Source organism: Leucopleurus acutus, assembly GCF_964270905.1.
Source record: "Leucopleurus acutus genome assembly, chromosome: 15".
NCBI classification, from domain to species: domain Eukaryota; kingdom Metazoa; phylum Chordata; class Mammalia; order Artiodactyla; family Delphinidae; genus Leucopleurus; species Leucopleurus acutus.
The window spans coordinates 75,406,927-75,426,826 of NC_139157.1; the positions used below are offsets into that span (position 1 = coordinate 75,406,927).

General features: G+C 35.0%; 1 protein-coding gene across 4 annotated transcripts in view; it reads left to right on the top strand.

Moving 5' to 3' along the window:
- PHIP (PHIP subunit of CUL4-Ring ligase complex) overlaps positions 1 to 19,900 on the top strand; it is a 127,200-nt gene that overhangs the window by 62,596 nt on the left and 44,704 nt on the right. For 3 of the 4 annotated variants that reach the window (XM_082855847.1, XM_082855848.1, XM_082855850.1), the window contains exons 16-20: positions 5,434 to 5,562; positions 7,169 to 7,394; positions 11,475 to 11,612; positions 12,564 to 12,747; positions 16,214 to 16,331. In XM_082855847.1, the coding sequence (XP_082711973.1) occupies positions 5,434 to 5,562; positions 7,169 to 7,394; positions 11,475 to 11,612; positions 12,564 to 12,747; positions 16,214 to 16,331 (795 nt within the window). The remainder of the gene's footprint in view (positions 1 to 5,433; positions 5,563 to 7,168; positions 7,395 to 11,474; positions 11,613 to 12,563; positions 12,748 to 16,213; positions 16,332 to 19,900) is intronic. The other variant, XM_082855849.1, reaches the window with a different exon arrangement.

Consider the following 19,900-nt stretch of genomic DNA (forward strand, 5'->3'; position numbering starts at 1 on the left):
TATATTCTAGAAACTTAAGAGAAAAATATTTTGGTTGCCAGTGGTAGTGTTTCAGGTATGAAATTGGATAGGTGGGGGAGATCTGCTTTCATCAGTGAAGTCATGATGAAACATTGTAGCAACAGGTAGTAAATTTGTGAAAGAAAAACATACATAGGACTTGGTGTTCTGTGATGATAGAAGGATTAGAGCTAGAGAGTGACAGAAAATTTAATAAATGTGTTAAGAGTATTGAGCCTAGGTGATCTTGACAACAGTGATACTCTTAATGGAAATATGAGAGATGTGAAAGAAAACGGATTTTTTTAATATGTTTATTGTGACATAGTGTTGCACTTTTTGTGGAAATGGACAGCCAGCACTTGGAGATAGACTACTTGGAGAGGCTAGTTGTAGAGAGAAAGAAGTGTAGTCTTCTGTGTAGAAAGATGTCATGGAGATAGAGGACAGTGTAGAGGGCTTAAAAGTAAACATTTAGAAATACAGTTGACCCTCCAACAACATTGGCTTGAGTTGTGCAGGTCTACTTACATGCGGATTTTTTCAATAGTAAATACTATAGTACTACCCAGTCCGCGGTTGGTTGAATCACGGGATGCAGACCGTCGATACAGAGGAACTGCGTATATATGGAGGGCTGGCTATATAGTTATATGTGGATTTTTGACTGTGCAAAGGGTTGGCGCTCCTAACCTCCTTCATCATTTAAGGGTCAACCTTAGTCATGTTTAGCAGAATGGAGAAGAGATTACAATCTCCAGAAAGTGTGTTGGGAAGACACCATGCTATGTCAGAGAGGCCAAAGGAGGAGAATCAGTTTCAAGGAGGACTTGATTAATAGTATTACTTCCCTCAGAGAAATCAGAATATGGGTAAACAAAATGGTGTTAAATTTGAAGATGAGTTATTTATTTTAGTAGTACATTTTTCTTTTGATGAACATTAGAGTTGATTCTTCAGAATCACTTTAATATATCTACTGGTTTTATTAAGTCAGTTACAACAGTTTCCTTTTTTATATAAACTTATTTATCTTGGCACCATTTATTTTAAATAGCTATCTTTAATTCATATGTAATAATGTTACCATTAATTAAAGAATTTTCAATGTTAAAGTAAACATTTATTTAGGAATAATCTTTTAAAGTAACTTGATGACACCTGGACTGTTGGAGTGTGGATAGCTTCCCTTAAGATATATTCTTGGTTTACACTGTTACTATAGTAGTAATTAGAAGGTGACCTAAGCATATTTTAATCATAGGTATGACAATGTCTATCTCCAGTATCTAGGGTACATTCTTAATTAAGTTTATTTTCCCCCAGGTTGATAGTTTTAAAGGTTCTTTATACATAAGACTTTCTAAGGGTAATTCTTAGCATAAATTTAGTTTCTCAGCTCTTTTATTCTTGGAATATGAATCTATCCCATAAAATTATTAGGATATTTTGAAAGGTTCCTAATTTGAAATTGTGGAGTATTTTCTAGGTGAGATACTTACTCCCTTCTAATCAATGGTATATTTTAAAAAATGAATGAGACCCCCAAATTGACTGTGGTCATAGACTTGGAATAATTCCATAAAAGAATGATTCTGCCTAAGAAAGCCAATTTTTTAAGCATCCTGATTTGTGTTGAGTTCCTTTAGGAGTACATACTTCTCATATTCATCTCTGTGTGTTCCTCACAATTGATATACTTTAGACCCTATAATTTTAGTCTGTATTCTGGTGCTTTTAGCATACCTCATTTTCAGATTGTCCAGTTTTTCCAAAAAAGGCTTCCTGAATATTAGGTGTTAGGATTTTAGAAGTGGGTAGGACTCTAGTGATCATTTAAATGACCTTTATCATTCAGCAGAGATATTAAGCGATTTACCCATTACTAGAGGAGAGGTCTCTTCAGTCTTAGGCGTCAGTCTTCTGTCTCCTTTAATTATTCATCTTTCTATTTCACAAGAATTATATTAGAAGTTGTGGATTGTATTCTGCCTTGAAAAGGGTACTAGTGTTCTTCATTAAATATGACAATTCTGTCATCATCAAAGCTCTTTAATTCATAAGTTTTTGCATTGATTTAATTTTTTCCAAGTTCAGTGTAAACTTCTAAACTAACAAGATTGTGCTGCTCATTTCTTGGAAATATTTCTAGAATTCTTTAGTCAGTATGAGAATTTTCCTACAAAGGAGTCATTATTTTAACTTGTCTGGTCTTTTCATCTCTTATTTTAAAAAACAAAACAAAATAACCTTATCATAGTCGCTGAATGTATTTTTCTGTTTTCTTTTAACTCCTATTCTTCTTGAAATTTTTACACTTACTAGTGAATATTACCTCATGGATTTTCTCAGCTTTCCTTACTGTGGTTTAGCAAGTATGAGTTTTATTATGTGGTCTTTGTTTTCATATGTCCCAAATAATGTTTAGCAAGCATACTTGATATTATTAGGGGAATAGTTCATCTGAAATTCACTGATTTTGAAAATTTGTTATTATTCATTTCTTTCTGTTTTTAAACTTACTAGAGCATGCTATAAGTACTAGCATAAGTTATGTACAATGTTAAATTTTATGTTGACTTTTTCTATTGAGCATTTAATTTTATGATAGGTTCATATACCTTTTTATCTAAATGTATTTTTTAATTGAAGTGTAGTTGATTTATAATATATACGTTCATGTAACTTTAATATGAATAGAAAGGATGTTTTCTTCCTTTTAGTTTTTGAATGTAAACCTCATTGCTTTTTAGTTACACATGCATACTCAAATAGTGCCTTCATTATTAAATTTTTTCTTTAAGAATTCTTAGTCATAAATATTCTGACCCCGGTTTAAGAAGATGAAATCCCTTTCAGAGAGAAGTATTTAACTATTTTTAATGGTTGGCTTAGTTAATTATAGCATAAATCATAAAAATAGCGAGGGTATATTTAGCTGTATAGGAAAGTAAAATATTTTCCTACTTTGATCAACTGGAAAGGCTAGATGGCATTTTGTAGTTAGGGCTGTTTATTATCTGAGGAGCTTTTTCTGAAGATAAATTTGGCATTTTACATAGTAAGGTTATGGGCACCTTTTCTAGTTGGTTTGTAAGTAAAGCAGATCCATTGTCTTCTTTAATAGTTAATCCAAATAATGTACTTTTGAAATGCACTTTCATATTCTCCATATAAAAGTCACTCTGGAGTTATACAGATGGCTTATACCACGAGAATTTGTACCATCCTGCCATACTCACAGTGGCATGTGTTATTGTGTAGCAACACAGTGATCTTCAATAGGATTGCTATTTTTTCTTTGCTTTTTTAGAGCTTTAGAAGTTCTGCCTCTCCCAAGTGTTCTCTCAGAGATCTTCTACTAACAGTAAATGTGGCAACATTGGTAGGTAGCATGGGTATAGGGTTGATTAATCCTCACCACCACTCCCCCCCCCCACCACCTCCCCAAAAGAAGAATGTAGAGCAAGATGGTCTAAACATTATATAAAGGATACCATGCTTATGAACATCCATCAGACATACTTTGGCATTGCTGAGTCAGACTCTCAGATCTCTTCCTCTGTTCTACCGTATACTTAGAATTGTAAACTTAGAATAGTATTACAGTTCTGGGAGCATTTATTATATTAGATTTATAAAGTAGTTGGGGTTTTTTTGGTTTTTTTCCTCTGTCTTTTGTGAAATTTTGAGTGAATTGAGGTAAATAAAACATCTAACAACACATGGCCAAGACGCTTTTAATTCTTTGGTCTTGAGTTTTTTATGTAAAATTCTATATAGAGCTAAACTTTGTTCGTGTGATTAGGTATTATAACAGTTCATGTAACTTTTTATTTCCCTAGACAACACTGAAAAATAGAGATGTGAATCCTGACATTTCGCTTATATTCTTTCGTTTTTGGAAAATACGAAGCTATATAGCTAGTAATGCCCTTAGGTTAATCTAGAGAAGTAGTTCTTTTTCATTTTTGAACAGTTTTAAAGTAGACTTCGAATCAGTTCCCTTTCTCTGTTATCTTATCCTCCAACTTTCTTCACAACCAAGAAATGATCCTGTTTCACTTACTCATTTTCTTGCTTTTATGTTATGTCTTTTAGTGTATTAGACGTTAGATTACTTCACCAGTTTTCTTTCATGTGATTAAATTTTAAGGAAATTTATTCTTATTTCTTTTCCATTATTATCACCGTTCAAAACAGCATTAATAAACACCTGTGTGCTCATTCCTTCTTTTCAACAAGCCAAAGGAAAAATTAGTTTTCTTTTTGAGGTAATCCCATTTGTGGTACTATATAAACTTCTTAGGCAGAGCCCTTTCTTTTAGAACAACATTTTCTCTTTTGACCAAAATGCAAACCTTCCTTGAAAAATCAACTATTCTTCAAAATTTTAATTTCACTTCTGTACTTGGTGAACTGTACATTCATCCCTGTGCCATATTTTTAACACTAAAGAAAGAAAATTACCACTTCTCTCTTTTCCAAGCATTTACTGGGATATTGGGATATTACTAATAAAACCAATTTGTTCTAGATCAGTGGATACCGGAACAGAGAGGAGGTATTTCTTACCTGATAATGTGTGTGTGTTCCGATTCTGCTAATCCAGAAATCCAGTCACATTTGTTGAAAATCATCCTTAGTTGTTATTTGTTAGGGAGTCAACTCCCTATTTTAGTTGTTTTCTGAAATTCAGTCCCTAGTTGTGCTTTAGATAGGGTAGAATTTTTACCTCTTTCAGAACACTGCTAAAGAAGTTTTCAACTGGAACATAGTCTGAAGAAGCACTGAGAGCAAAAAAATTCAGAGTGGTGATTGGCCACCTCTGTTTGATTGACAGGTTGCAGGGAGAAACCCATTCGTTCTGGATTAATGGAACTGGAAAACAGAAAACAATTATCAGGTAAAAAAAACCTTTTCTTTAACCTTTGAAATTCACCATTTAAAAAATGAGTCAGACCATCAAGGGAATTTATTACCAAGAAGAAAAATTTAGTGTCTTGTGAGCAGTGATCTCTGGCTATTACTTCAAGAGTTACCAAAAAATTGCTACAGTTACTCCACATTGTCAGCCTTTGCTGAAAGGGCTTGATTAAATGCAGATGAGATGGACTGTAAGGTGCAATTTCATTTTAAATCCGGGTTACAGACATGAAGCAGAACTATGGGTGGGGGAGAATGGTGGTGTTTTATTTCCTGACTTGTGTCTGGTCTATGGATAAAGATAATACGTTGTTTTTCAAGGCTTTTAATCTGGCACTTTTCATGAATATTCACAAATTTTGTTACAATACTGTGTTTGTTATATCTTCACTTCATTAGGATATATACTTACATATCTTTTATCATAGAATTTTAGTAACAATAGTGACCAACCAGTTCTTTATATTTTAATGGCAGTTTTCTGATTGTTGGTTAAATACATTTCAGATTGAAGGCCAAGGACATGGTGCAGTATTTGACTGCAAATGCTCTCCTGATGGGCAGCATTTTGCATGCACAGACTCTCATGGACATCTTTTAATTTTTGGCTTTGGCTCCAGTAGCAAATATGACAAGGTAGAGTACTATGACTGTATATCTACTCCTTATAGTTGTTTGTTTGTTTGTTTTTAAATCCATAGATGTTTAGGGGTTGTATTTTGGGGAGGGAAGTGATAATTTTATATTTCAGAAGAAATAACGTTTTACTTAGCCTGCTAGAAAGGTCTAGATTGCAGTTCTTAGGTTGGGGTATATAAGATGGGCGTTGGAGATGTCCATAGAGGGATTTGTTGAACTTCTGTAAAATGTTTTACTTATATGGAGAATATGCATTTGTCTGCGGTACAATTCTGTGGCTTTTATGTGGTTCTCAAAAAAATGTATGGCCTGGGCTTCCCTGGTGGCGCAGTGGTTGAGAGTCCGCCTGCCGATTCAGGGGACACGGGTTTGTGCCCCGGTCCGGGAAGATCCCACATGCCGTGGAGCGGCTTGGCCCATGAGCCATGGCCGCTGAGCCTGCGCGTCCGGAACCTGTGCTCTGCAATGGGAGAGGCCACAGCAGTGAGAGGCCCGTGTACTGCAGCAAAAGAAAAAAAAAAAAAAAAAAGTAAAAAATGTATGACCTACTGTGATGGTAGTTAATATTTTTAAATATTAAAGGCCCTATCTGAGATTAGTGACTAAAAGATTTAAATTGTTTATCTGTGGTAGAGTTGTTTAAAAGGTTATCATAGTAAAAACTGAATGAAGCGTTCAGGTTTAAGAAATTCCAAATTAAATGATTAAAGTTACAGGTGTGTCAGGTATGAGTTCATGTTAATAATTTTTATATTCAGAAATTTTAGAGAAAATGCTTATTCTCCTAGAAAATCATGTCGTTAATTTTTTATATTATTATTATATAAACCATGTTACTGTATACTTACGGATTTTCTTAAATTGCATGAGTGGTTTCATTAAAGAGTTTAATTCAGCGAATAAATTGATTTCTCGTTGCAAAGTGCTAAAACAAATATTACCATATTTAGTAATTTTAAAGATAAGATAAAGCATGATAGCCCTGGGAAAGTAAAAGTACTGCTGAAAGATTTATGCCTAGATTTAATTTGACCATTTAATTTGAAATTATGTAACTTATTTTTAATGTTTTTTTTATGAATACAGTCTCTTTCTATTCCAGGGAAACTTTAAAGCAGCTACTTTTTTTTTTTTTAACATCTTTATTGGAGTATAATTGCTTTACAATGGTGTGTTAGTTTCTGCTTTATAACAAAGTGAATCAGTTATACATATACATATATCCCCATATCTCTTCCCTCTTGCATCTCCCTCCCTCCCACTCGCCCTATCCCACCCCTCTATGTGATCTCCCTATGCTATGCGGCTGCTTCCCACTAGCTATTTTACATTTGGTAGTGTATGTATGTCCATGACACTCTCTCACTTTGTCCCAGTTTACCCTTCCCCCACCCCGTATCCTCAAGTCAAAGCAGCTACTTTTCTAATCGTAAAATTTAATGTAGAACATACAAAGATTTATTTACAGTTAATTCAAGAAAATAATATTCTTTTATATTATTGTTTAATACCATGATTTATATTAAAATGTTTGCCTTCCATTAGAAATCTATAATGATAAATTTTTCTTTGTCCATTCTTTTATGGGCCTTTCTTTTTATAGATAGCAGATCAAATGTTCTTTCACAGTGATTATCGGCCCCTTATCCGTGATGCCAACAATTTTGTATTAGATGAACAGACACAGCAAGCACCTCATCTGATGCCGCCACCTTTTTTGGTTGATGTCGATGGTAACCCTCATCCATCAAGATATCAGAGATTAGTTCCTGGTCGTGAAAATTGCAGGGAGGAGCAACTCATCCCTCAGATGGGGGTAACTTCCTCAGGTAAATGCTCATTTTAATTCCATGCTAAATTTTCCTTTTCCTATTGAAATCTTATAAAATTGATAATTGGGTAGAACTTTGTTTTTAATTGTTTTGAACAGATGAGAAGTAAAATGATTTTTATAATTCTTTAAAGTTCTTTGAATAATGCTTAAGTATTGCAAGACAGTTAAGAAGCATTGGAGGTTTAAAGCAATAATTTTGGTCTATATCTATTTATAACTTTCTGAGGACTAATAGGGTAAGTCTATATTTGGTATGAGATGAGTCAGTTCATTTATTTATTCTTTCAGTAACATACATTGTGAATCTCCTCTGTCACTGACACTTGCTAAGCTGTGGTATTCAGCAGTGAACTAAACAAATGCAATCCTTGCTCTCGTGGAGTGAGTTAGATTAGTAAACAGTTATAAACAAATACATAGTTAAAAATTATGAATAATTATTAAAGCGAATAATAGTATGATGTGAGAGAGAGAATAAGACTAGATAGCCTAGGGGACTTCCCTGGTGGTCCAGTGGCTAAGACTCTGCGTTCCCAATGCAGGGGGCCTGGGTTCAATCCCTGGTCAGGGAATTAGATCCCACATGCCACAACTAAGAGTTCGCATGTGGCAACTGAAAGCTCCTGCATGAGACAAACGAAGATCCCATCCTGCATGCCGCAACTAAGACCTGGCACAGCCAAATAAATAAATAAATATTAAAAATAAATAAAAGACTAGATAGCCTGTTCACGTTAACGATTGTTTTAAGAAGTGATCAACTTTTAAAAGTTTAAGAAATTTAAGATAGGAATGAAAAGTGTTGCTGTTTTGGAGGGTGAAGTAATGGAGGGTGAAAGTTGAATTAGTTGAAGAATCGAATGGGAGTTGAAATGGAGACAAGGTCTACAGGCTTCTTCCCTGCTTTTGGCAAGAAGAACAGCACTAATTTATTAAGTGAAAATAAATGGAAGGACTGTAAAGAAAGTTAAACCAGTTTTGCAATTATGAATCTTTGTTATATTTTAGACTAGAAAAATGTTTATGAAAACAGTTTAGGTTCTCAACTAGCATAAATGGACAAAACTTCTAAGTAGATATGAAGGACATTATGGGATGTAATATATAATGAGTTAACTTTTAAATAATGAATTTAGAATCTGTAAGCAGCACAGAAAAATCAATCATCTCTTATTTTCTTAAAGGATTGGGCATGTGAAATTATAATAAAGAATCTAGAGTATGTGAAACTAAAATGTTTCAGTACGTGGACACAGCATGAACTCAATCCAAGAAAAGGCAGGATTTGAGAAATCTAGGCAGGCATTCAGATTAGAGAATTCACAATTGTTAGAGAAGTCTTGGTCATAGGACTGAAATTAAGATAAATGTCTTCATTCCCTTAGTGGGGAACTGGCAAGAATCAGATCTTTCCCAGGTCTAGTCAGGTACCTAGGCTGGGATTTCAGGCACAGGGAAATAAGAAAAGGACTCATATATTAAAATATCAGTGCTATTTAATTATCGTGATTATTCTTCCCTTCATTTAACAGTTTTTAAAGGGCTTTCATAAATAACACTCATTTAATCCTTTTATCTGTGGTGTCCCAATTTTAAATTGAGAAAATGAAAATTTAACAACATTATGTCTTGTTCAAGTTAAAGTACACGGAATCGTAGGGACTCACATCCAGCTCTGACTCCCAGTCCATTGTTCTTTCTTCCATGCCAAGCTGCCCTTAGAGTAACAAGTGGACTTGATCTTGAAAATGAAATAGACACCAGTTATAGTATTGGGCTACAAGAGAACCCAGAGCAATAATTATGGCTTCAGAGTGAGTCACAGAATTTTTAAGTGTTCTAGTAGCTCACAGAATTCAGGGTAAATATCATTTCCTTCGTTATTTTAGACTTGCCAGGTACAAAAATAGAACAAAAGAAAAATACTTTTTGAAAAAATTTTAGCATCATTTCTAATTATGTTTCTATTTTCAAATCTGGATCTGTAGTAAAATTTATTTGGGGAAATAGGTAAACATACATGTTGGATATTGTAATAAGTTGGTTTGAGTGCAGTTTTGTTATATCTACACTGAACAATACACTTTAAATGTTTTCTCAGTTGTAAACTTGAGCTGTGTCAGATTCAAACATGAGATGTTTTCTCAGCAGTATACCAGGAAAGAGGCGTCCATAGGCATTTTAATTTTTACCTCTGTTCACTTTTACCACTTTGTAGCTTTGTGACCTTGGCCAAGTTATTTTATCTCATTGAATTTTAGTTTTCTCTTATAAAATGAAATAACCTTATGTGCTTAATACATGTAATTTCCTCTTTTCTTATACCTTCATGCTACTACTACTTCATTTCAGAATATACTTTGTATCTTACTAACCCACTCTAAAAGTCTGATCGCATCAAGTCCTTGCTTACATTCCCACACACCCGATATTAATTGCTGTTTTCTCTCCTCTTGTGGCAATGCCTTTCATATATCTCATAACATAACATTTTCTTATTTGTTCAGCAGGATTGAGCATCTTTATATGCCTAGCATTGTTCTAGATTTAGGATTAGAATATTAAGATGGATAAGAAAATTCATGCTTTTGAAGAACTAATAAGTAGTAGGCTTCCTTTCTATATTGGGCTGAGTACTAAGGTATGTACACAGTCAGTCCTCCGTATTCCTGGATTCAGCATCTGTGGAGTCAACCAACCCCGTATAGAAGATATTCGGGAAGAAAACCCCAGAAAGTTCCAAAAAGCTAAACTTGAATTTGCTACTTGCAGGGAACTATTTACATAGCATTTGCTATTACATAGCATTGTATTAGGTGTTTCAGGGGTAGTCTGGAAAGATTGCACATAGGAAATATGGAGATGCCATTTCTCTTGGTGCTTGAAGGATGTTAGCATTTATCACATTTGTACTTGAAGTGGTCAAAAGCTCCAAAGCATAAAGGTGTATATCCTATTACGAGAGTAAAAGAGTCAGGTAGTCTCATATCACTGGTGTGGGTGAGAATTGATGTTGGAAAAGCAGGATGGGTTAAAATACACCAAGTTCCTCCCTACTTCAGAGCTTTTGTATTAGCTGTTACCTTCTGTCCAGAGTGTATTTCTAGCTCTTCACATGGGTGACTAATTCTTTTTTTTCTTCAAGTCTCACTCAAATGCTTTTCAAAGTGGGCTCTTTTGACTTTTCTGACTCACCATAGGTAGTTCCCATTTCTCTCCTTCCCCATTTTCTCTATCTCATCACCTTCTTTATGTTGACAACATTTTTTCCCAATCTTCATTTGTGTATGGGTTTATCATTCAGTTTCCCCATTAGAATGTTAGCTCCCTGATGGTCTTGGACCGTGATGTATCTTTTTCACCACTGGATTCTCAGTTTCTTGCTGTAGTTCCTAATACATAATGGGCACTCAAGAATTTGTTGAATAAAGCAGTAAAGCTTTTTGAGAAAGTGGGTAATCATATTTGCCTTTTTTAAAAGAAGATCTAAGATGGAATCCTTCTTTTGCCACTTACTAGATATATGACTTTGAATAGTTATTTTGATTTTCTTATCTATAAAGTAGAATTAATAATACCCATGGGATTGTGGTGTTGTAGTGATTATATGAGTACCTGAATCATGGTAAATACTAAGTAAAAGTTATGTCATCATCATTATCGTTATTTTTTTTTTTTTTTTTTTTTTTTTGCGGTACGCGGGCCTCTCACTGCTGTGGCCTCTCCCGTTGCAGAGCACAGGCTCCGGACGCACAGGCCCAGCGCCCATGGCTCACGGGCCCAGCCGCTCCGCAGCATGTGGGATCCTCCCGGACCGGGGCACGAACCCCTGTCCCCTGCATTGGCAGGCGGACTCTCAACCACTGCGCCACCAGGGAAGCCCATTATCGTTATTTTTAATGAAGATTGAAGGGGGCATGTTTCCTTTTTTTTTCTCTCTCTCTTTCCCGTCATTCACAGTTGCTCTTTTTTAGGTCTTTTACTCAAGCAAAATTAATGTTTAATTATGGACTCAAAGTGAGGTTGATAAGTAACATGGTTTGAAATATCCTTAGCATTTTTGTGGTTTACATAGGACTGAACCAAGTTTTAAGTCAGCAAGCAAACCAGGAGATCAGCCCACTGGACAGTATGATTCAAAGACTACAACAGGAGCAAGACCTGAGACGTTCTGGTGAAGCAGGTATCAGTAATACCAGCCGTTTAAGTAGAGGTAAGCAGTGATTCTTAAGTGAAATATTTAAAAAATTGAAGTAGTCTAAACCTAACAGCAGTAGAGAAGCAATTAAACAAATATGGTAAATCCATTATGTGAAATATTAGGCTGCCAAAATGATCATGGTTTTGAAGAATATTTAATGACCTAAAAAAATATTCTTAATATAAGGTTTCACACTATGGACAATGAGTTTATTAATGTATATATTCTTCCAAATCTCCTATAATAAACATGAATAATTTAGAAAAATGTTAAAAATAAATTTTTTCAATAATTTATGGAATACATTCAAAGCCACATTCTCGAACATCTCACCATCCTTAATGTTGTATATTATTAAACTTTAGAGAAAATTTATGAACCATAAATGTCCTTGGGTTTGTGTCTGTTTTTGCTTCTTATATAGTTTTCCCAAAAATACACAGTGGGCAATTTTTTTTTAAGTAATATTAGGTTTTACATCTTTGGAGCTTAACAGTCCATAGTCATGATTCATTAACTTATCTAGTCAACTGAATAGCCATGTTCTGTTTTCATTAAGCTTTTGCTTGTGGTTTAGCTCCTAATTTGGTGATGTGATTATTTGCCACAGCACTATGAAGTTTCATGTGGAAGACAGTATGGATTTTTTTCCCCCTGGTGTGTTTGTGTGTGTGTGTGTGTGTGTTTCCTGTTAGAAACTAATGGAGAAGTGTCTCTAAATAGAACTTACTTACTTACTTACTGATTATTTGCCACAGCACTATGAAGTTTCATGTGGAAGACAGTATGGATTTTTTCCCCTGGTGTGTGTGTGTGTGTGTGTGTGTGTGTGTGTGTGTGTGTGTGTGTGTGTGTGTGTGTGTGTGTGTGTGTGTGTGTGTGTGTGTGTGTGTGTGTTTCCTGTTAGAAGCTAATGGAGAAGTGTGTCTAAATACAACTTACTGTATTAATTTTTTCACTTAGGCTCTACAAGTTCTACCTCAGAGGTTCATTCACCACCTAATGTAGGACTAAGGCGTAGTGGTCAAATCGAAGGTGTACGGCAAATGCATAGTAATGCACCAAGAAGTGAAATAGCCACAGAGCGGGATCTTGTAGCTTGGAGTCGAAGGGTGGTAGTACCTGAGCTATCAGCTGGTGTAGCCAGGTAAGGAAGGGGAATTATGAATTTTTATGTACCACAGTTGTTTGTATTCATTTTGAATTACAGTCTTCAGAGTACCTTTTTAGCTCTAATTTGTTTTAAATTTATCTGCAGAGCTAATGTTTTAAACTATTCATGACTCTGGAGAAAAGTTAAATTTCAGTATATGTCCCTTTCTAGGATGATTCATGTAAATGATATGGGGGGAGTGTTAAGGTGAATGGGGGGGGGATTATAAATTTGGCTTGAACAAATATGAGATTTTACTGAGTAGCATATTTAAATCTTAGTTTGTCTTGTTTAACTGTATCTTAAAACACATTCATAGTTTGTTATAATTTATTTTTCTGTGGATTTTACGAATCATTCACACCACATCATTCAGAGGCATAGTGAAAATACATTATTTATTGGTAATAGATTAAGAATTTTAAATCTTTTTTATACTTAAAAGTATACATATGTAAATTAAAAAGTATTGATTTTATGTAATCCTATTCTAAAGGTCATTGCTATGAGGGACGTTTATATCCAATTCCTTTTGATTCTTTATTAATGAAATACTCATGGATGAGGTCCATATGAGCCCCAACTAATACTGACTATATATTATAATACTGTACTATAACAAAAAACATAGGAAGATCAAATTTGATTTTAGGATTTCCTAGTTCTTAAAAGATAAGAGTAATTATATGATTAAAAATATTTGTAATCTGAATGTTTATATATATTATGCTTTTTTGATTGGACAACACTCAAATTTGTGTTAGGTTTTAGGATTATACACCTAAAGCTTGAATTTGAACCATAACTTTATCTGATGACATATATATCCAGATGTTCTTTAGCTGTGTTCCTGTCTACTTTTTAATTCTAATGTTAAGGTTTGAAGAGGGTGCAATAAATAATACCCATCATTTTAAAAATAGTTCTAAAGGAGTAAAAAATAACACAAAAGAGTAAGACAGGAAATGAGCATATTTTATTATTCATACGGCTGTGAAGAATGTGACTTTTATCTGCATGAACGTGTGCTTCCTAATACTGAACCCCAGCGAAAGGTACCACTGGGCCACGGTATTTCTTCCCATGTGAGGCAGCTGGTTTGCTTCTTTAAAGTGCAGAGAAGAATGTATACATGGCAAACTGGGCCATGCTAAGCTGGATTTTCCTTCTAGAGCATCCTAATTAATTAGTTCACTCCTCCTCCCCTAGACAAGAATGAGTAAGGAGGTGAAAAGCGTCCAGGAGTGGGTTGCTCGTTGGTGGTGGAGGTCCCTGCACATGGAACAGTGGGGAAGATTTGTTTCTCTCCAGATATTCGTCACCTTTTTATCTCTCTTTCTTTGAGCTTGACCATTGAGCGTATGGTCCAGCGAGGCTGTGGCCATTACTTCAAAGGGTATTCGACCTTCCTGGAGCTTTGCATTAAAATTAAATCCAATCCCATAGCCAACAAAGGATTAATATCTATTATATATAAAGAACTCTCAAAACTCAGCAGAAAACAAAGCAATCCAATTAGAAAATTGGGCAAAAGCTATGAACAGACATTTCATCAAAGAGTATATACAGATGGCAAATAAGCACATGAAAAGATACTCAACATCATTAGCCATTAGTGAAACGCAAATTAAAACTTCAGTGAAATAATCTATGTACCTATCAGAATGGCTGAAATACAATGACAGCACCAAATGCTGGGAAGGGTGTGGAGAAACTGGATCCCTCATGCATTGCTGGTGGGAATGTAAAATGGTGCAGCCACTCCGGAAAACAGTTTGACATTTTTTTAAAAACCTAAACATAGGACTATCATATGATCCATTGATTGCACTGTTTGGGGATTTATCCCAAAGAAATTAAACTTATTTTCACACAAAAACCTGTACACAAATGTGTAGCAGCTTTATTCGTAATAGCCAAAACCTAGAAACAACCCAGATGTTCTTCAGTGGGTGTATGATTAAACAAACTATGGTATATCCACACCATAGAATAAAACTGCATTAAACAGGAACAACCTGTTGATACACAACTTGATTGAATCTTCAGGGAATTACGGTGAGCAACCAGTCTCAAAGGTTATGTATTAATCCATTTATGGACTACTCTTGAAATGACAAAAGTATAGAGATGGAGAACAGATTAGTGGTTGCTAGACATTGTGAAGAGGAAGGGCTGAGGAGGAGAAGAAGGTGGCTATGATCATTAAAAGGGCACCGCAAGGGACCTTTGTGGTAATGGAAATGTTCTTTCTGTATCTTCACTGGGCCAATGGATACACAAACGTACACATATGATAAACTCGGACAGAACTAAATACAAACACACACACACATGAGTGGAAGTAAAACTGGGGAGCTCTGAATATCAGTGGGTAGTATCAATATCCAGATCCAGGTTATGATGTTATACTATAGTTTTGCAAGATATTACCATTGGGGGAAGCTAGGTAAAGGATACAAAGAACCTCTTTGTATTATTTCTTAGAACTGTATGTGAACCTACAGTTATCTCAATAAAAAAGTTTAATTAAAAAAAAACAAATTAACAAACAAAATTAAATCCAAGGGCATTCTTTTCACAAGATTCAAGTTCACTCATTTCCATTCAGAATCTTGACCAGCCTCATTAGAGATTCTGCAATTAAGTATAAAATGACCCAAGTATACCCAAGTAATAAAATGTCAACATTATAGAGCTCTTCCATGTTCGAATATTAACTCCCTTCCAACTGTGATATCTCCAGGGAAAAATTAAAGTTCAGAGATTAAATAAATACCCTTCCAGTTCAAAAACCTTACAGTTTTAAGGAATTAAAATTTTTAAAGAATTCTCTTGTCCTTGTGAGTTCAGGTTCCATGAAGTTAAAGTTCACAGTTAATGTTCCTCAAAACTTCTGTTGCTCAAATTCAGCTTGATACCTGCATAGAGTTGAAGTTTTTTCAGTGGCTGAAGCCTGACCTGCCTTTCACTGGAGAGAATGTAGTTCTTTCAGGGCTTCGGGAGTTAATGTTAGTTCTACCTCAAGGGTCTGTTGTGCCTTATATATATATATTTTTTAATTCCAGCTATCTGTATTGCACATAAGATTATCACAGCATAAGCCCAACACTGACATAAGTTTTGAAGAATAAATAAATTCTGTTTTTAATCCTTGGCGCAGTTACCTTAATAGTAACCGTGTTCCCAGATCCTAAAACTTTATTTGCCAAAGACTATAGTAGAAACAGTAGTATCTAGTTCAAGTGGACAGAGTCTGTCTTTCCAGTATTCCAGTCATTTAATGCTCAATGTCCAGAGCTCACAATCTATGAAATTAAACTCAGAAATCTTTATCACATGCCTCATCTGAAAAGAAGGCATCAGGAGTAACATCCCCTCACTGATACCTAACATTCCCTTTGGGGAGAAATCAGTTATAAACAGTACAGATTATATGTGGCTTTTAATTCTCGTTCAGTAGGCAAGAAGAATGGAGAACTGCGAAGGGAGAAGAAGAAATAAAGACTTACAGATCAGAAGAGAAAAGAAAACACTTCACAGTTCCAAAAGAGAATAAAATGCCCACTGTCTCCAAGGTAAATAGTAATTACTTTGATGTTTAATATTTGCTTCATAAGTACAGTGACTATTTTGTAATTAAAGGCCTGTTTGTAATTAAACATGTTAATATTGTAGACAGGATATTTAACTAATGAAATAAAGTTAACATAGCTAATTCTCGATTATCTTTGGATTATCTTTAAATCTTTAATATTACATTTCCTACTTTCTAGCATACCTTTTCCCCAAATGCCAATTGTAATATGCCTGTTAAATCTAATAAATTACACCTTAAGCCTAAGCAAGATCTTTTTTTTAGTTCTGCCATTGGTGGCACACTGTAAAACAGTGTTCTGGTTTTTTTTTTGTCCTACACTTTTTTTTTTTTTTTTTAGTGTTTTGCACCTATTTGTTATTGCAGGTAATTAAGACAGCTGTGCTGCTATAAATAATAGTTCTCATTTTCTCCATTAAGATAGGTAAATTGTCCCTACTAGTTTGCCCTGTTGGTTTGTCTGTCATCCTACTCTGGAAAAACTTTTCAGTCCAGTGGATTTCAACTGGTTATGCCCTAATCTGGGAGAGATATGTACTTAACCTTCTTGAGTGTCAAGGGTTGACGGGTCTCTAGACCCAGCTTTGTGCTCCTTCCTCTTATTTGAGTTCCTCAGACCTTCTAAAGTAGTTTCCTTTATTACAGCTACCTTTTCTGTTTTGTGACTCTTCAAAGGACTCAAGTAGTCCTTTGCAATTATTTTATGTTTTCCTTTACTAAGGGTATCATACCTTGGCATCAGTACGACCCTACACTGCTACAGTTTCTGTTAGTATAATCTGAAATAATCTTTTCATTTTTAGGTTTTTGTTGTTGGTGGTGGTGGTGGTTTTTTTCATGGTGGCTGGAAAGCATACCCTTTTTTCGGTATCCTTTGCTCTGAATCCAAGGATGTGGGGACATAATTCATATAATGATTGTGAGCTTCTATTGGCTGCCACTTTTATGGATGGAATATGGTAATATCTGTAAAAATTAAAAGGATGTGCTTATCTTTTAATCCAGTAGTGGTACTTCGAAGACTATTTTTTTAGAAAGAAAAGAATTGATGTGAATGTATATACATGTGTGTGCATGCAGATATTTATAGTGTCTCTGGTGGCAAAAACTGGAATAACTTTAGTGTTTATTGGTGGATGAAAGGTAGGATGTCATGACATATATATACCCATGGAATACTCTACAGCTTTTTAAAGAAATGAGTTAGAGCTCACTCCGTTGCCTTGGAGAAATGTTCATGATGTATTTGTTGAGTGAAAAAAAGCAAGTGGGACAGTAGTGTTTATAACATACAAAAAACATTTGTTTTTCAAATTTTATGAGACTGGAGAAAGGTTTGAAAGCACCTCCTGTTGATAATCACAGATGTACAAGTTATGAGATGCTACCTTTCATCTCAGAGTTGCATTATTTTTTTTCCTCTAATAGTAGAGGGTACTAACTGTGCAGGGGGGTTGTATAAATTAATACAAAAAAAAAACTGTTTAGAAAGCAATTATAAAGTTGATTTTTGATAATAGGTTTGGTCCCCAAATTACAGTGCCTTAAATTTACTTAATTTCTCTTAAAGATTTATTTATTCCCCTTGAGGGAAATGTATTTCTCTCAGATTTAAAAGCCTCGGTAGGTGGTCAAGATCTGGTTTGATGCCCTCTGTGTTGAGAACTGAAGCTCTTTAAATATTCCTGATTTTCTTATGTTTGAATTTGACTTCATGCCTCAAGATGTCAGCATTTTCATATAAGGCTGCAAGATGGAAGATCATATCAGTGAGGAAGGTGCAGAGGGTACATATGCTCTCCTGAGGAAGGTTTTTTGAAGTTGTTCTGCAACATTGTGCCAGATATCCCATTGACCAGAATTTAGTCACATGAAATTCTGACAATGAAAATTTCATTTTCTGTGCAAGAAGCGGGGAACAGATGTTGGTTGACAACCAGCTTTTTCTTACACATTATATATTAAGGCATTAAAAACATGTTCTTTGACTTGGAATTTATTCTAATGAAATGCAAAATTGTGGATAAAGCTTTACAAAATGAAAAAAAAGCAATTTTTAATGAAATAGATTTGTGTAGATAAATAATATTTAAATGAAAGAAGCAAGATCCATTACATTCTTAACAATAAATTACTCAAAGCTTATGAGATTATAGTTGAATATTATTTCCTTTTTTACATATTTTCCCAAATTTTTGCAAAATTATAGAACCCTTCAGTAATTCTTTTAGAGAGAATCTGTGTGGAGTAAATCTTGTATCCTTGTATGTGCAAATGTCTTTTATTTCACTTGGCTTTTACAAGTTAACAGCCCCAGCGAGAGTAGAGGTAAAGTGCAGGGAAGAAGTGACAAGACTGTGGGGAGGGAACTGGAGAGTGGAGGTGATGGAGAGACAGAGACTGGTTGAACTCAGGTTTGCAGTATTATAGGTCTTGAGGTACACAGCCCCATCCCCCCATACACATACAGAATCTTTTTTAGGAGACAGGGCAAGACCTAGATTTTTTCTTTTTCCCTCCCTTCCCAAGTGCCACCCAATACACTTGTGAAACCAGAGCCAAACATACTCAGATATTCAACACAGCATATTATTCTGAGAGAGATAAGAGAGGATATTGGAAACATGATGTAGCAGCAAGCTGTTTTGGAGAGGGTTCTGTTGGAGAAATTGGGATGAAACATCTTGTCTTTGAAATGGAGAACTCAATGGATGGGTTGAATAGAGGAATACAAAACACTGAGAAATAAGTTAAACTGGAATGTCAAGTTGAAGAACTCTGCAGAATGCATCAACAAGGGATAAATTGATGGAGAGAATGAGGGAAATGTGAAAAACATATGTGTATGTTTATGTAATGTGTATGTTGTATACACAGAGAGATTAGAAGTACATAGTAAAAAAAAAAAGCTTTATTTGGTAAGAGTCTTCAAAGAAGAAAAAATATACAGAGGGAGAAAAGAGTTGGAAAAATGATCCAGAATTTCCTAGAATTAATCTCTAGCTGAGCAAATGCGTAGCGTGCCAACTTAGAATAAGGAAAAAAAGAATACAAAATTAAAAAATTTAAAACCTCAATTAAGCACATTATAGTAAGATTTGAAAATATCTAAAACAGAGTATTCTGAAAGTTTCTGGAGAGAAAAAGGGAACCACATGAACTTGAACTTGACTGATATTAGACTTTTTGTTTGTTGTTAACAAAATGGATTCCACCGAGCACCCTACAGCCAGAAGAGTTAAGAGGAAATTAAAGAATCAACACCCACATTAGGAAAATTGTCTGCAACCCCAACACAGTCATGTTTTTGCTGATTTCTTACTGGAATGGTGACAACATGCTGGAGCCAAGTGCTAACGTGCGGGGTTCAAGGGATGGAAAGTCACCCGTAAGGATGGCACTGCCAGTGGAACCATGCTGCTTAAAACTCTGAATGGCATCCTGCCACCGACTTGTGTAATGGACAAGCCCTTGGTGCCTGCCCCTCCGGGTAGTATTGGTACTGTCCCTGTGGGCCAGTTGCAGATTGGGGTTCTCATATCTGGCATG